The sequence below is a fragment of the Propithecus coquereli genome, unplaced genomic scaffold (genome assembly GCF_000956105.1).
Source record: "Propithecus coquereli isolate 6110/MARCELLA unplaced genomic scaffold, Pcoq_1.0 Scaffold289, whole genome shotgun sequence".
Lineage (NCBI taxonomy): Eukaryota > Metazoa > Chordata > Mammalia > Primates > Indriidae > Propithecus > Propithecus coquereli.
In genome coordinates, this window is record NW_012148496.1 from 1,219,218 (window position 1) to 1,235,658 (window position 16,441).

General features: G+C 39.5%; 1 protein-coding gene across 1 annotated transcript in view; it reads right to left on the reverse strand.

The window, feature by feature from the left end:
• The window catches only part of FAM102B (family with sequence similarity 102, member B), an 86,081-nt gene extending 69,646 nt beyond the window's left edge, over window positions 1-16,435 (reverse strand). The window contains exon 1 of the mRNA XM_012648520.1: window positions 16,225-16,435. Coding sequence (XP_012503974.1) covers window positions 16,225-16,361 — 137 coding nt within the window. The 5' untranslated portion in view covers window positions 16,362-16,435. The remainder of the gene's footprint in view (window positions 1-16,224) is intronic.
• Between the last annotated feature and the right edge of the window lie 6 nt (window positions 16,436-16,441).

Sequence of the window (16,441 nt, forward strand, 5' to 3'; positions counted from 1 at the left end):
AATTCCTCAGATATTAAACAGTTATCATACGACAGAGGGACTTTCCTAAAACTGTTAAATAAAAACTAATTACTGTAAAATCCTATATGTCTATACTTTTCTAAATCATAGTAGTTGGTAGAATGAATGAACTCATCAATGCTACTGCAGAAAAATTCATGGTAAAATGTTTTTAAATTATTAAGTTTAAAAAGGAGAAAACTTTCTTTTTAATGCTAGTCTACTTGAATATAAATTCAACTAACATATAAATAATTGGCTTGACCTAATAAAAATTTAGAGGAGCTGAATTTTAGATCTGGTCTATCACTTACTACTAGCATAACCTTGGGCAAATCATTTAAACTTTTCTGATCTGTATTTATTTGCAAAGTAGAATCCTAATAATTACCCTCCTTGTCTCAGCAATCCTACGGAACTTCAGTCTTTAAAGAAGTGTGGGCAATACTGTTATGATCCAGCAATCCCACTTCTTGGTATTTAATCAAATGAGCTGAAAACTTATGTCCACACAAAAACCTGCAAATGGATGTTTACGGCAGCTTTATTCATAACTGCCAAAACTTGGAAGCAACTAAGGTATCCTAGTGAATGGTAGGTGAATGGATAAATAAACCACGGGTACATCCAGACAATGGAATATTATTCAGTACTAAAAAAGAAACGAGCTATCTGGCCTTGAAAAGACACGGAAGAACTTTCTTTCTTTCTTTTTTTTTTTTTTTTGCGACAGTCTCGCTCTGTTGCCCTGGGTCGAGTGCAGTGGCGTCATCATAGCTCACAGCAACCTGAACTTCCTGGGCTCAAGTGATCCTCTTGTCTCAGCCTTCCGAGTAGGTGGGACTACAGGCACACGCCACCACATCCAGCTAATTTTTTCTATTTTTGGTAGAGACGGGGTCTTGCTCTTGCTCAGGCTGGTCTTGAATTCCTAACCTCAAGCAATCTTCCTGCCTGGGCATCCCAGAGTGCTAGGATTACAGGCGTGAGCCACCGCACCCACCCGACAGGGAGGAACTTCAAATTTATATTATAATACTAAGTGAAAGAAGCCAGTGTGAAAGGACTACATACTGTATGATTCCAACCATATGACATTCTGGAAAAGGTAAAACTATGGAGATAGTAAAAAGATGAGTGGTTAGAGGAGAGAGAGAGAGACAAACAGGCAGAGCACGGAGGATTTTTAGGGCAGTGAAACTATTCTATATGATACTAGCATGATGGATACATGTTATATTATACATTTATCAAAACCCATAAAATATACAACTCTTAAGAATGAACCCTAATGCAAACTATGAACTATGGGTGGTAATAATGTGTCAGTGTAATTTCTCCATTGTAACAAAAGTACCACTGTGATGCAGGATGTTGATAGTGGGGGAGGTGGGGGGGTATGGGAACTCTCTGTACTTTCCACTTAATTTTGCTCTACAAATAAAATCTGTTAGGAAAAAAAAGATGGGCAGAGTGGTGCCCTCAGAGAATTTAGGGAAGGATAAGAGAAGCAAGTTATAGTAGAGAGCAGGGTTCATGGAAGCCAAGGATAGTCAAGTTTCAAGAAACAGGTAATTTTAAAAAGAGAGCTTTAAAAGAGCACAAAGGTACAAATGAGAAAGCATTGACTGGATATGGCAATTAGAGACAACTGAAGGTACCAGCAAAGACAGTTTTAGTCGAGTGGAGGGGTTGAAATCGGAATACAGGATTGAGAGGAGAGGAGGAATGCTTAAGAGAGGAAACGTAGGTTATGGTTTCATGAAGTTCGCCATCAGAATTGTATAGAAAGAGAGGGAAAGCCTGGTGCAGTGGCTCAAGCTTGTAATCCTAGCACTCCGGGAGACCAAGGCGAGAGGACCACTTGAGGCCAGGAGTTCGAGACCAGCCTGAGCAAGAGCGAGACTTCGATTCTGCAAAACATAGAAAAATTAACCCAGCATGGTGGTGTGCGCCTGTAGTCCCAGCTACTCAGAAGGCTGAGGCAGGAGGATCGCTTGAGCCCAGGAGTTGGAGGTTGCAGTGAACTATGATGACGCCACTGCACTCCAGCCCCAGCAACAGAGCAAGACTCTGTCTTAAAAACAAACAAACAAAAAACAAGAGAGAGAGAAAGGGAGAGGGAAGTCAGATGGGGATGAGATCAAAGATATAGGGAAATGGCAAGGAATAGGACAAAGAATAGTTCATCCTCTGAAATGAGAGTTAAAAGATTGGTGAGGCTGAGGGTAGAGGGGTGTGAGACAGAGAAAAAGACACAGACAATAGGAGGCAAGACCTCCTAAGAAGTGGGAGGCAAGACCTCCTAAGAAGTGGATGGCAAGACTGAGTGTGACCTCATTCTTGCACTCCTAGAAGGAGCAGCTGGAGAAACTGAATTGTATCACCCAGGCCTTAGATATAACACAAAATTATTTCATATCCATATTGGAAATCTTAAGTCCACTCAGTTCTACCTATACCTTTCATCCCTGCAATGCATAGGAAAAGGCCACAATGAAAGTCCCGTACCTCTCTCCCTCCTGCCTGTTCTGTCCTGCTGTTCCATCCTTCCTCACTCTGATTCGTTCTCCTGTTGCTATTCTCTTTCCCAGCTTATCCTACTATACCACCTGAAACCCTGTTCTAGGGTTAAACAAACTCTAATATTCTCAATAACACTCCACTCATTGCCTAACTGAAACCTGGCTATCTCATGAGGATACTACCTGTATTGTTCTCCTACAGGGTAGGTGATGTTTGTTCTCCACCCCCATCTTCCGCAGGTCCAGGAGGCAGTGCCAGCGCATTCCTGACTCCTCACTGTCACCTGCAGGCTGTGATTCCTCTATTGTGAAGCTTAAGGCTTAGAAGCATGAGGCACACAACATCTGGCTACTACCATGTTCTTCCCCTCCCCTTTGATGTCACAGGGAAGTACCTGTTTTGTAATCTTTCTCTCTTCACCCCAACACCTGCAATCATACTGGCTATTTTAATGCCACGCAAATAACCTAACACCCTAGACTCAGAGTTCTTTGCCCCACGCCATTCTCCACACCATTGCTACAACACCCACACCCTCGCCAACTTTCTAGACGGCTCTACTGAAGTAATCTCAAGCATTAATATCTCGCTCTCTGAGCACAACCCCCACCTCCCATCCCAACTCTGTCACAGTGTCATTTCTTCCATAGGTACCTTCCTTTGACATCACAGAGGCCTTAATCTTCCAACCATTCGATATTTTCCTGATTTATCTTTCTGGCCTGGTTCTTCTCCTTAAGCAATCTCGACCCCGTGACTGCTTACTTAAATTCCTTCTCAACAACACTTCTAATTCCCTTGCCTCCTTGGCCTTTCCACGTACCTATAAATTTCTAAACCTGAATCAATCCTGCCACCTGTCTCCTCCCATACCTAACCTATGAGCACTGCTGGAGAAAACCGCATGAACATGTATATTGCTGTCACTAAAATTCATGTTTTCAAATCTCAGTTGGGCCTTTTAGACTTGTCTTTGGTCAACTTCCTCTCCCATTCCTTGTGGAAGATCTTCCAATCTTTTATCGTTATTCTCATGTCCCTTACTCTACCTTTCTTGGTTGCTACTGAGCAAGCTAAGGTCATCTGAAGAGAATTCTCAATTCCAGCTCTAAGCCAACCTGCTAATTTTCCATAAGTCTCTCCCCTGCTTTTGGTTCCCTGGACTACAGGACAGAAGCAATTCTGGACTCCTTGAAATGACCACTCCCTTTCCCTGTCTTTATGTGGCAGCAGTAATGCACCACTGTACTCATAGTACCCTGAGCACATCATGCTGTTCCATGCCACTGTGTATACTGTTCCTTCCATCATTATTTCTCCTCCAGTTAGACTTTACAAAAACCTTGACAAGGAATTCTCTTCTAAGACACTTCTGTGACTACCCCCGACACCTCCAGTTAAACACTTCCTCCATTCTACTTTTCCTGGATTTATTTTTATTACTGCAAACTTTACACTGCATGGTAATTTTCCGTAAAGGTAACTAAAAGAACAAATTTGGTGTGTAACGACTGGTAGAAAGAAACAAGAACTTTTAAGAATTGAATGAGAGGTGAAATCATAGTGGGATGGTGAGGAAAGTTTTCATTCATTCAATACATAACCAACATTTATTAAGGACACAATACGTATAGTAAGTTGGAGAGAAGTTGTAGGTGGATTATAGGTTGGGACAGGTATGAGTGAAACTTACAAGATTTGATCTAGATCTTAAAGAATGGTTGCAATTTGGAGCAACTAAAAGAAGGGTGAAGAAGAGGTGGGAAAAGGAGAGAATATCAAAGACAGAAACGCACACACATTTGGCTAGTATAAGTGGCCAGTCCTAACTAAAATGAAAGGTTTAGGAAGAGTAGCAAGGGACAAAACTGAAAGCTTAATCATAGAATCCTGGAGTTAGACCCTTAAGAATCTTCTAGTACACCCACCGCGGAGCTCAGGCAGTGATGAAAGGCCCAGTTCCTAACAGGGCGTGGACCAGAAATGCTCCATGGGCCATGACCTGAGGTTGGGGACCACAGCTTTATAGGACAGTCTTTCAAATATGTTTCATTAATTGATGTGTGACCTTGAGCAAATTATTTTCTAAGGATCCACGTTCTTATCTCTAAAAAAGAGGTGTGGTAGAGGCTAATTGTCCCCTGATATCTGTTCTCCCCTCCCTTTATCATCATTGCATTTTTTGCTGGGAACATGGACACCCAGCAAAGGCTACATTTCTCAACCTTCCTTGCACAGCATGTGGCACTGTGCTTAAATCCTGGTCAATGGACTGTGAGCGGGAGGGACCTCCCTTTCCCCTTTCCTCCTGCCCGATGGCTGGAATTCGGATGTGGGTGAGCCTCGTTAGTCTCTGTGGATGAGAACAATACCCTGAGAACAAGATAAAAAGAGTCCAGGCCCCTGACAACTTGACAGGGCAGAGCTACCACACCAACTTGGACTTCATATGAGAGAAATAAACTTATATCTTGTTTAAGCCACCTGTTACTTCAAAAAGTATCTGTGTTATAGCACCTAACATATATCCTGACCCAAAAGGAGGTAACAATGGTTTCCCACTTCTATTAAAGGAGTTTTATAAAAATTCAATAAAACTAGGAATGTAAAATATACATACATACAAGTTCATTTTTTAGTATTTTAAGACCATCTTCTCCCTCTTTCTCTCTCTTTTTGTAGAGACACAGTCTTGCTATTTTGCCCAGGCTGGTCTTGAACTCCTGGCCTCAAGCAATCCTCTCACCTGGGCCTCCCAAAGTGCTGGGATTCTAGGTGTGAGCCACTGGGCCCGGCCCCATCATCTTCTCTCTTGAGACTAATCCCGGTCTTCTGTTATTAACATAATTCAAGAATCCTCAGAAAACTCCCTGGATTTCTATTTGATAATATCCCTCAAAGGCCAACACACCAAACTAAACATAATTCTTTATAAGCTATGTACATAGGACAGCATATATTTCTCATACATTTAATTTGGGGATCTCTGTGTATTTGTCAAATACACAGAGCAAAGCTATAACAGATCCTTTCTCTAAATACCCGCATTCTTTCACTAAATATTTATAAAATGCCTACTGTGCAAGGCTTAGTGATACAATGAATATTAACTTACTGGTATAAAATGGCATTAACAATAATTTTACAGGATATGACTATCCTGTAATGTGACTGAATTTTGCAGACTTAGTATTGGAAAGCTACACCTTGAAAAAAAAAGTAAGCATATGCATGAGTTTCTTATCTTTCATATACAATTGCCTTAGGCAAATCTAAAGAGGCTAGGTCTAGTAACCTGTTTAATGGTGTCACATATTGGAACCAGTTTTCTGAGACCGGTATTCAGAAAAAGTCATACTATATATATATATTTACCTATTATTTTTCTAAAATAATAAAAATGAGAAAGCATACTACATAAAGTCTGAAAGACAGTGGAGTTTAGTGATTAACAATGGTCCTCAGAGCCAGAGTGCCTCCTGCTTGCCACTTACTAGCTGAGTAACTTTCGGCATCTCTTTATGCTTCTGTTTCCCCAGGTATAAAATGGGAGTAATAACAGTAATAATAAGGGTAATGATAATAGTAATAGCAATGAGGTAATAATAATAGCGCCTTCCTCATAGGATTATTTTGAGGATTAAATGTAAAATAAAGGTTTAGAAAAGTTCCTGGTGCACTGGGAAAGTGCTCACGTAAAGGCTAGCTACTATTATTACAGCTATTATAATAATGTGAATTGATGACCCCACTTCTGGTCAGAGTATATAGAATTCTATTTTGCTCTTTAAATTTTTATTTATCTATATTAAGGTATAGTTGACAAATAAAAATTGCCTATATTTATGGTGTACAAGGTGATGTTCTGATATATGTATACACTGTGAAATGGTTAAACCAAGCTAATTAACATATCCATCAATTCACATACTTTTTTCCTTTAATAGAGACAGGGTCTCACTATGTTGTCCAGGCCGGAATTGAATTCCTGGGCTCATGGGATACCTCTGTCTCAGCCTTAGGAGTTGCCGGGACTACAGGCTCATGCCACCACACTCAGCTGCATGCTTATTTTTTGTTGAAGGGTCTACTCTCTTAGCAATTTTCAAGGATACATTATTAGTAACTATAGTCACCATGCTGAACAACAGATCTCTTGAACTTATTCATTCTAACTGAAACTTTGTACCCTTTAACCAGTATTTCCCCATCCCCGCACCCCCAGGCAGCCATAATTCTATTCTCTGCTTCTATGAGTATACCTTTCTAATCTTCCACATATAAGTGAGATCATGCAGTATTTGTCTGTGTCTGGCTTATTTCGCTTAGCATAATGTCCTTCAGGTTCATCCATGTTGCAAATGACAGGATTTCCTTCTTTTTAAGGCTGAATAGTATTCCATTATATATAGTACATTTTCTTTATCCATTCATCCATTTATGGACACTCAGGTTGTTTCAGTATCTTGGCTATTGTGAATAATGCTGCAATGAATGAGAGAGCACAGATATCTCTGTGACATACTAATTTCAATTTCTCTGGATATATACCCAGAAGTGGGATTCCTGGAGCCAGAGCATAAAGAATTCTGTCAAACAGCATTTTCTAATGCTGGTTATTTTTGGTATTTGCTACTTATTAGTGATTTTCCATCTTAAAAAATCACTTTGATGCACTGAAGGGCAAGCTGGTGATATAAATCAAAATCCTTAAAAATCTGTGACTTAATAATTCCATTTGTATGCATTAATCCTAAATAAATAATAATGGATGTGCACCAAATTTGGCTATAAGGATGCTGACTGTAGTTTATTTATAAAAGTATTAATAAGAATAGGAAAGAAGAAAGACTTTGAAAAGTGGCTTAGTTCAATAAATCATAGAAATACATATAACACAATGGGGTATACATCTATTAAAAATAATTTTGTAATTGAATACTTCACGATTATGGGAAGATATAATGAGTGAAAATAAGTATTAAGTGTAGTATGATCTCATTTTGGTTTAAAAAAGGTATGTGATGATTGTGTGGGGGAAGATAGGTGTGTATGTATGTTGTGTGGATCAATAAAGGCTCCTAGGTTATATACCAAAATATTTGTAACAGTGGTTATTTCTAGGTGGTTTGGTCATGAGCAATTTTTTTTTAAGAGACAACATCTTGCTTTGTTGCCTAGTCTGGAGTGCAGTGGCATGACCATAGCTCACTGCAGCCTGGAACTCCTCAAGGGATTCTCCTGCCTAAGCCTCCCGAGTAGCTACGACTACAGGTGCATGCTACTACACCTGGCTAATTTCTTCATTTTTTTGTAGAGATGGGGCCTTGCTATGTTGACCAGGCTGATCTCGAACTCCTGGTCTCAAGGGAACCTCCTGCCTCAGCCTCCACAAGTGCTGCGATTTCAGGCATGAGGCACTGCGCCCCGCATAATTTTTGTTCATTTCTTTTTGTCTTTCTATCTTCTAAGTTTTCTACATGAATCTGTTATAACACTTCAGCAATAAGAAAAAGATGAAAAGAAGTGCACAATGTGCATGAACTAAAATCTTGAAAACATAAAGATGTACTGTTCCCCACCCGCCGACAAATGAAATCCTTTCAGCTTATTTACTAAGTAAAAGATCCAAAACACAGATGTGCTCATTAGCTTCCCGGACACACCCGAATTCACATGTGTTTTTGTCACAGGCTCATATGAAACTTATAAGATTACTTAGCTATCACAGTACAAAAAAAGATGAACAAAATAAGACAAATTGAGGAATCCGAAAAAAATACAGAAAAATATTTCTTGCTATTATTCCTTTATTTAAGTAGACCACAATTAAACCTGTTCTGATAGTCTTAATAACTTCAGAAGTGATTTAAAGCTTTTACCAATCTCTGAAAAGATTTAAACAATATTCTATCTTTTTGAAAGGTCCTCAGCAATACAGTCATGTGCTGCATAAGGATGATTTGGTCATGAGGGATTGCAGATACAATGGGCAGTGGTCGGAGCAATAGGCTATACCAGGGGTGGGGAACTTTCTAGGTGGCCTTCTAGGTCCTTAAGTACAGCCTTTTGACTGAACTCAAATTTTACAGAACAAATCCTTTTATTTTTATTCATACATTTTTGTTTGTCTTTTATATTTTTATTTTATTTTTAAAATGAACATATTTAAAATACCAAAGAAGAAAATAAGTTTCAATGAAATAATACTCCCAGATTGTCCGGCACAATTAGAACATTAGTAAGTAAGCCATAAGAGCTAAATTGATGGCTGCTACCCTCATGACTTAGTTCTAACTTTCCCCGCCTGACAGGCACCGCTACCGTAACAAGGCTGGTTGGCAAGAGTTTATGGGGGTTGAGAATGCCAGTCTGTTATCAGCTGTTGACAACAGTGCACTGTGTTTCTGTTTGAAGTGGAATTTGTGAATAGCTGTGCAGCTCGACAGTATTTTTTAATTCTGTCTGCTTAATAGCCCATGATGTCAAAGACCAAGAGAATGCTGAAGGAAGAAAACAGATTTTTAAATGAGGACTGGAAATTGAAATATTATCTTGTTTCTGCTAAAGATAAGATGATTTGATTGCTTTGTGATACTGCAATATCAACATTAAAGAAATTCAGTACTCATCAGCATTATTACATTCACAAGGACAACATATTTTAAATTAGAGGGAGAGGCGTGAAAGGTACTACAGAAATTAAAACGTGAAAAGCAAAGAGAATTCGTTCAAGCACAATAAGACCTAGAAATAATGCCACTGAAGGAACTTATAAAGTAGCTTATATACTCCAGTAAAAGGGAAGCCATTCAGTGATGAAGAAATCATGAAAAAATGCACTGCCAAAGTTGTAGGATACTTGGACCGGGATAACATTTCAAAGTACAAACTGTCTCCTTCAAGGAGAACCATAACTGATTGGCAGCATGAATTATAGCCCTCAACTTAACAGAACAACTTCTATAATACTTCAAAAGGAAAATATTTGTTATTCAGTCACCTTGGATGAATCAACTGATAATACTGACTCAGCACAGGTGTTACATTTCCTTCATTCAGGTCCTAATAGAAGATTTTCTTTGCTACGAGGAGTTACTCGCTTTGGGTTCTCTTGTGAACAGAACGTGAGGAATAGATATCTTCAACAACTTTCAAGATAAATGCTGTGAAGTTGGACTGAATTTGGTAAATTTACTGAGTATATGTACAGATAGTACACCTTCCATAACAGGAAAATACGAAGGGTTTATTGCACAGATTAAAAAAAGTATTAACAGATCCAGATGCTCTCATTTCTTTTCCTTGTATCTTGCACCAGCAAAATCTCTGTGCTAAAGCTACTGTTTTAAGTGACACTTTGCAACAAGTTATAAGTATTGTTAACTATATTTGTGCAAATGCAACACAGCATTGTCAGTTTCATAACATGCTAAAGTTGAACTATGATGTATTCAGTGTGGATTTGCCGCATCATTCTAAAGTGCATTGGCTATCACAGGGACAGGTGTGAGCCAAAATTTTATCTCCATGAGAACAATCAAATTTTATGAAGAACAGAATTAGCAATGTGAATTATTGAAAGAGGATTTCTACAGGAATGCAGCACTTCTGTGTGGTATCATGTCCAATCAAAAAGACTTGAATATTTCTTTGCAAGGTAAAACCAAGTCATATGTGGCAAAAAATCCAAGCATTTTGAAAAAAGGTATCTTTTTTCAAAACACCACTTCTTCAAAAGGACATTTCAGATGAACATTTTTCCCAGTTAGCAAAGGTCACTGATGAGCAGGATGATATATGCAAAACATTTGAAGAATATGTAGCTGTTATAGACCTATTAATTGGACAATACAATGAAAGGTTCGCTGACTTTGAGAATCATAACATCACATTCCAATTAGCATTACAGCCTCATCTACTTGTTATCACCAAGGCACCTAAAAAACTACAGATAGAATTGATTGAGCTCTCAGTAGATGACATTTTAAAGTCATTGTCTTATGCTAAGAAAGATCCAATTGAAATATGGAAAAATGCAGTAGAATATCCACGTCTTTGGCAACATACTCCCAAAATGCTTTCTTGCTTTTTAACCACTTACTGCTGCAAATCTACATTCTCCCACCTAACCCAAATCAAGATGCCCTTAAGGTCACAAATAACTGATACCCATCTAGAGGATCAACTGAAATTGTGGACCTCCACGCTGCAACCAAATATTCAAATGCTTTCCAACAAAAAGCAGACACAAAGTCATTAAAAGGTTAAAACTTTACACAAATTAAAACATTAAAACTTTAACAAATAGTTTTCATTTTTTGAAATTATTAAGCACATACTATTAAGTTAGATTTTTACAAAATAATGTACATTTTTAAGCATATCTAATTGAAGTTTCTTGAATGTGGCCTTATTTGATTATAGCTAAATTAATGCGGCCTTCTAACATGAAAAGGTTCCCCACCCCTGGGCTATACCATATAGCCTAAGCCTATGGTAGGCCGTACCATCTAGGGTTGTTGAAGTACACTCTATGATGTTCGCACAATGACGGAATCACCTAATGCATTTCTCAGAACATATCCCCATCCTTAAGTGATGTAAGACTATATTTTATTAGATAATAATTTGGCTTCAGTTGAGTAGACCACTATAATTGTACAATGTATTTCCTGAATGTTTTATTAATTACAGTATGTAAAATCTGACCATTTACCTTGACCACTTGAATAACACTTATTACAAATAAATACCTTTTAGTCTTTTTATAATATTTTTTTTCTAACCTCTTCACTGAATAAACCCTCCCAGGAAAAACTAGATCCTTCTAAAATCAATTTTCACTAATAATCTTTAAAAGGGCAAAACAGTATAAAGAAATTCTAAATGAGAAGTTCAGTAAGCAGGCTTGTATGGCTCCAACAGACGGAAATCTATTAATAAGAAATCCACATACCACAGTAAATGTCTTCAACTGCTTATCAGGCCCATTGTCACCTTATGCTAAGCGTAAACTTAATTCTTCATATCCTCCACCAACATATACAATATTCGCCTCAAACAAAACAAAGACTTTTGACTTTCTCATTTCTATCACGGCATCAAAGTTATCTGCCATAGCATTATCATGTATCAGTCACTTACAGGAGAAACCTCAGAGTTCAGGCTCTCATTTGCTGCTGCCTGGGTTTCTTCAACAGCCTCCTAATGTCTCCCCATTTCTAATCTATCCCCACTTGAATCCAAATAGCATCAGCCTGCTAGCCTGCTTAAATACCACTTTAACCACATTACAGCTCAGTTCAAGAATCTTTGATTGAATTTTATACTATGAGCAGTGGAAAGCAAACTCTTTATAATAGCATTCAAAGCCTTTTTCTAATCTTACCTTCTGCTTCTGCTCAGTGTGAGCTCTGCAATGTATCAATAACTCCGATTAATGACTTGCTCAAGCTGTCTTCCCACCCTTTCTTGTCAATGCAAATTCATCTTCCCAGTACACTCAACTAAAACGCTAATATGGTTTTTAATAACCATTATGGTTTTCAGTAACCATTACAGCTGTAAATAAACACTTTTCCTTTTGAATTTCTACAACACACATATTGTCTGATCCATTGAGTAAGCCCTAAGTCATACTGTCTCCTACTGTCAAGCAATTGTATACTTATGATCTAATTTCATTAAATAAATGTAATTTCCTTGTGGACCCTTATATTTGTTGTATTTCTCACAGTTCCAGATAGGTAGAAGGTAAAGGCCCAATTAATATCTGGTGAACAACAAATGATCTGCATGTTTAGTTTTTGTGCAAAGCCAAATATATATGTATATAGTCATATATATTGCCATATACATGTATATAAATTTCTATGTACCTCTAAGGCTTTTCTCTAACAAAATGAATATTATTTTATATAGGTTCATGCATTGGGGGTCTCCAAGACCACACCCAGGTTTGGTGATTCATTAGAACTCACAGGACTCAGCATATAATTATACTCATGGCTAAGATTCATTACAGCAAGAGGATACAAAACAGAATCAGCACACATTTAACTTCTCCAGCATCAAATTGTGATAACATGTGCTGTCTAGCAGGGAAACTCACTAGAAACCCAGCACCCAAGGTTTTTACTAGGGCTGGTCATGTAGGCACCCCCTGCGGAGCATGGGCCAAAATTTCAGACTTTCAGAAGGTGTTTAGCGTAAATCAGTTTGTACAAACAGTCTAGGAACAGTGAGCCACTCTTATCATTTAGGTAAAGTTTTATATCATATATGGAACCATTTATCATTCAAGTTCCCATATGGCAGCCAAGGGCCAACCTTGTAAGTAGGCCTTTCTGAGCACAGCATGTCACTCCATAAATTAATATTACTACTTTAGAGACAGAAATGATCTCAGGAGTTTTGCAGGGCTTTGCCCTGAAGAAATACGTGAGCATGTTAGTTTGTATATCAAAAGCTGCTTCACCTCAGTAGGGCATCTCAAAGGTCAGTGGCAGCTGCTTTCCAAGGTGACACTGCAGTCTTAAACCTGTGGTTCTCGCCTGCTTTGAAGGACAAAGTGAGGTCGGCATGGAACCACGGGATGAGAGCTGATCAAAGAATGTCCGCCCGAGAGACAGATAACTGGGGCTAAAAACAATTAGCCCAAGGGACAGTTTCTACTTGACTTCTGATCACCTGTCTCTATCTGCAATAACTAAATAAAGAAATATGGAGCCACTGTATCTCTGTTTAACCCTTCCGTTAAGTGATAGCTTTATCTTAGAACTTCGAAGTTTGTCCTTGAAAGATTTTGTAACCAGAGTTAATTAAGGGATCTACAGAAGCCTTCTGAAAGACTTTTAACCTGAAACAAACTACCTGTTATTATGTAAATCTGTTACCCCTGGCAACTGATCTCTGTACTTATAAATACCCATGTGAAACTTTATTCTGGGCCTCACCATTGATGGGGATATTCTTGAGGACCCGTGAGTACCCCTTCTTTGCCTTTTGTCTCTATAAATCTGTAAAACCATACCTTCGTCCTGTGTATTCTTTTATTTCTATTATTTTCCATTTTCTATTATTTTCTTATCCTTTGTGATGACCCCTGCCTAGGGGACCCGATTTTTTGCTGGGAGCGTAGCTAACTCCCCGCAGCAGCAGTCTTGGGCCTGTTAACTCTTTTCTATGTAATTCATTTCATATTTTTATGGAAGAAATGTTACAGTGTTAACTATATCTTATTTATAATGGGCACATAAAGTGATTTAAACAAAATTAAAATTTAGCATTTAATTAGAGATACACTGCCTAGATTGGTACCCATTAATTAAAAGTTACGTAATTTTGAAGTAATTCACTTCTTTGGGTATTTCCAGTTCTTTTTTCTTTCTTTCCTTGTAAAATGAGCTATCTTTCTCAAACCAACACTTTTGTGGTTGTCAGGAGAAAGGAATTAAGTACAATATCTAAAGCAAAATGGCCTTCTTGGACAAGTTCCCTGACAAGTGGGTGCCAAAACACTGTTTGCTGTTTCAGGTACATCATCCTACTAAATCCTCACAACAACCTGGTATGTCAGTGACGGTTACTATATTAAGATGGAAGCTTTGAGAGGCTAAGTAACCCATCCAGGTCTACCACAGTGGAACTGGGATTTTGGCTTAGACTCACCTCATTCCAAACCCTTGCTCTTAGCTTTTTGCCAATTATCTCTACCTAACTTCAAAGGCATAGGCTCCTTATTATGAATCATTTCTCTTAAACTATGTGACTTTTTTGTTTGACAATACAGAGCACTGTTCTTTAACCTTATTTGCCTTGACTAAAGTCAGATTTTAATTGGAACAGAGGGCTAAGTTTAACCCAGCATATTAGACTTTTTCACTTCCAAGTCCTGCAGAGTACAAATCAAATTATACCTTTTGCTTGCTAAAACCATTAGGAAGCTCCCTACTCAGAAACTCTTCTGTACTGCACACAGCTTCTTCCTTTATCTGGCATCAGCCTGTTTGAAGTCAGACAGATTTGTGTCAGAATCTTGGCACTGCACTTACCAGTTTGGGAAAATTAATTATGCTTTTGGAGCCTCAGTTTATTTACCCACGAAAGGGAGACCCCTATCTCATAGACTTGCTGAGAAAATTCAAAAGATAATATGTTTAAAAGGCCCAGCCGGCACAAGTTTGCTGAATAAATAACTGCCTGCAAGGACAGGATAACTGATTTGTGAGAAGTAAGCCAAATCACTATTCTGAGAAAGCAGGTAGTAGACAAGCGCCCTCACCACCAGGTGTCACCACTGGCTCAGGAGCGCACGTCTAACTGCCCGAAACGGGGGTGGATCCCCGCAGCAAGCCAGTCTAGGCCTCAGGGTAAGACTGGCACCTGCATCTACAGGACATTCACCAGTTGGCTTTGGCTTTTCAACCTCTTAAGAGCTAGTCTAATATATTTTGCACCATTCTAGGTTACATTGTTCTCTTACAGGACAATGTGTAAAAAATTATTGTAGTACAATTAATTAGCTAAATATCCATAGGTGTGTCATCAGAGTTTAATTTTAAAAACTATGCTCGGCGCACTATTTTTTAATTTTGAGAATCAATAGCGCTTCATATATCCTTTGGTTTAGCCAACTAGACATTTTCTGGCTTCCACAGGCTTCAATATTACCACAACGGACAATTTTTCTGACCCCAATTCCGCAACCCATTGACATTATTTCCTTTACATTATTAATGGGATGACAGATAAAAGGAAAGCTGAATATTTTTAGGGCAAATATAAAGTCTATAACTAGTATATAAAGGCCAAACAAACATAACTATTAACCCTTCTCCTTGATCTCAGGAATTCAAAAGTGCATTTAAAAAATTCTTTTCTATTTTCCTGAAAAGAAAAACACCTTAGGGTAATCTGTCAACCTGTGAATAGCTTTGAAATTACTCAAGGAACACGCCACACCGGCTTCATCCGGCAACCTGCTTAATGACTCTCCCTGGGAGTGCCCAGGGGCTTACTTCAAAACGTGGGCAGGGCTGGGCTCCCCCTTCTGATTGTAAGTCCTCCATGCAGAGACCCACTAGTGTCACTTCAAGACGGGTAACACTGTGTATTAGCCAGTAACTCGAGACGCGGCTCCATGATGTGGCATGGACTGTTGACCCGTCTGCCAGGAATACGTAAGTCAAACCTGACCAGGCCCACCCCAGCCTCAGACTAGGCGTCCGAGTCCCCGTGTTTACCAGGGAGAAGGAGTTATGCTAAGCACAGGTTTCTGTTCAGAATGGGCGCTCCTGGAACTCAAGCAGTTTGGGTGGAACAGCTCAAGTTCCACTTTGCATTTCGCAAATATGGAAATGTCTTAAGAGAAACCAGAAGCATCCTCTCCCTCTGGCCTTCGCTCCCATTCCTAGAGAATTTGAGAGGAGAGAGCAGATACTAGGAATCATCTGGAGTTTAGGTGCGCAAGAGCCAAAGCCAGACGAGATGAGCCCATTTGCGAAGCACTTTGCAGATCAATAAATTCCCAACTGATTTCAAACGGGTCCCTAGAGAAAGGCGAGCTCACGAGGCGGGCCGCCCTGCTGGAGCAAATGGGCCACGGGAAGAGATGCTGCCCAACAAGCACGCCCCGGCGGCGCAGGCGGGGGCCAGGCGGCTCGGGAGGAGCGGGCGGCGCGGAGGGCGAGTTACCTGGAGGACTCGGCCGTGAAGCTGCCGCCGTCCAGCAGCCGCATCTTGCAGAAGAGGACCCCATTGACGAAGGGCACCGAGGAGAGCTCCTCGAGCTCGAAGTCCACCTTAAACTTAAACTTCTTCTTCTTCATCATGATGAGAGCCAGGCGCCTGCGAGCGGGGCGCGCGGGCGGGCGCCGCAGCCTCAGCTCGGCCGAGCCCCGGATCCGCCCAG